Source organism: Orycteropus afer, unplaced genomic scaffold, assembly GCF_000298275.1.
Source record: "Orycteropus afer afer isolate SDZICR_OR568_19922 unplaced genomic scaffold, OryAfe1.0 scaffold00610, whole genome shotgun sequence".
In the NCBI taxonomy this organism is placed as follows: domain Eukaryota; kingdom Metazoa; phylum Chordata; class Mammalia; order Tubulidentata; family Orycteropodidae; genus Orycteropus; species Orycteropus afer.
The window spans coordinates 69,788-71,346 of record NW_006922197.1 but is presented as its reverse complement, the minus strand read 5'-3'; the positions used below and the strand labels follow the sequence as shown (position 1 = coordinate 71,346).

The window sequence follows — 1,559 nt, the reverse complement described above, 5'->3', positions numbered from 1 at the left end:
ATATGTATGTGAGAGCTGGACAATGAATAAGGAAGACTGAAGAAGAGTCGATGCTTTTGAGTTGTGGTGCTGGCAAAGAATGCTGAAAGAACCATGGACTGCTAAAAGAACTAACAGATCTGTCCTGGAAGAAGTGCAGCCAGAATGCTGCTTGGAAGCAAGAATGGCCGGACTTTTTGTCACCTACTTTGGTCATGTTGTCAGAAGGGACCATTCCCTGGAGAAAAATGTTATGCTTGGTAAGGTGGAGGGTCGATGAAAGAGGGGAAGGCCCTCAGTGGCAATGAGCTCAAATATAGCAAGGATGGTGGAACTGGCACGACACCAGGCAGTGTTTTGTTCTGCTGTGCATAGGGTCGCTGTGAGTGGGAGACGACTCAACGGCACCTAACAGCAACAACAACATCAGTGAGCAGGGTTTTCTGTATTGTGTCCTGTCCTGTTCAAGGCTGGGTTTGTCTTCGAAGAGGAGCCTAGGAGATGAATTCTACATAGTGAGAAAGAGCAGGAGTGGAAAGTGCAGGAGGACAATTACAGCCATGGATCTCGTGATCTAATCTGCACAGTGAAGTACTTAATTCCCAAGAGAGAGCAGGATGGTGACAAGGATTTGTGACCTACAGATGAGAAGTCTCAAAGGAATCGAAGTCTTGGGGAAACTGAGGTGCTCATTTGAATGATCAAAAGTATGTTGTTGTTGTTGTTGTTATGTGCCGTCGAGTCGGCCCCGACTCATAGATCAAAAGTATAGGGGCTGATATTCTGGGAACGTGATCAATGAAAATGAGACCCTGGGGAAGAATGCGTAATGAGAAGACACAGCACGTAATTCCAAGTGGAGGGTGGTCTACTGCTGTTAGGAGAGGAACAGTCAAGGAGGAGAGACCAGAGAACCAGAAGAATCATAATCTCGCGATCAAAATCACCCAGAAGTTTGATTGTAGCTGTTACGGAGAGAGTTCCAGGGAGCTCTGAGCGGAAATCTCCATTGAATGAGGGGGTCTTTCCTGAGGCATGGTGGACAGTGACAATGAGATACCCCAGCACTGGGTGCTGTGAGCTTCAAAGGGGGAGAGTGAAAAGAAAAGAGAAAAGGTGGTAGTGAGGGAACAGTGAGGAACAGGAACACCATTCATAACTGCATGACCAGACCAGAAGGAAGTCTGATGTGGGGAAAAACAGACCTTATCTTCGAAAGATGCGGGGAGTATTAAAGGAGGTATACAAGTAAAATCCTTAAAAAAAAAAAAAAAAAAGTCTAACCTGTGAGTATTAGAAAGTGGCTGTTAGTTGTCATTGTTGGTGGTGTTGCCTGTCACGTCTACTCAGTCTTCACAATATTGCTGTGAGGCAGGCACTAGATGACAGTAGACTCTGGCATTGGAGAAGTGAGGTGTGGTCTTCAGATACTTGTTACAAATCTCATCTGGACTTATCTTTGGTATTTGACAGGAATCACTGGGGACTGGAAAAATCATTTCACGGTGGCCCAGAGTGAAGCCTTTGATAAAATATACCAAGAGAAGATGGTGGGGCTTCCTCGAGGGCTTTTTCTGTGG

At 45.7% G+C, this 1,559-nt stretch overlaps 1 protein-coding gene across 1 annotated transcript in view; it reads left to right on the top strand.

Moving 5' to 3' along the window:
- Nucleotides 1-1,559, top strand: part of LOC103210416 (sulfotransferase 2A1-like) — a 70,860-nt gene that overhangs the window by 23,950 nt on the left and 45,351 nt on the right. The window contains exon 6 of the mRNA XM_007956336.2: nt 1,453-1,555. Coding sequence (XP_007954527.1) covers nt 1,453-1,555 — 103 coding nt within the window. The remainder of the gene's footprint in view (nt 1-1,452; nt 1,556-1,559) is intronic.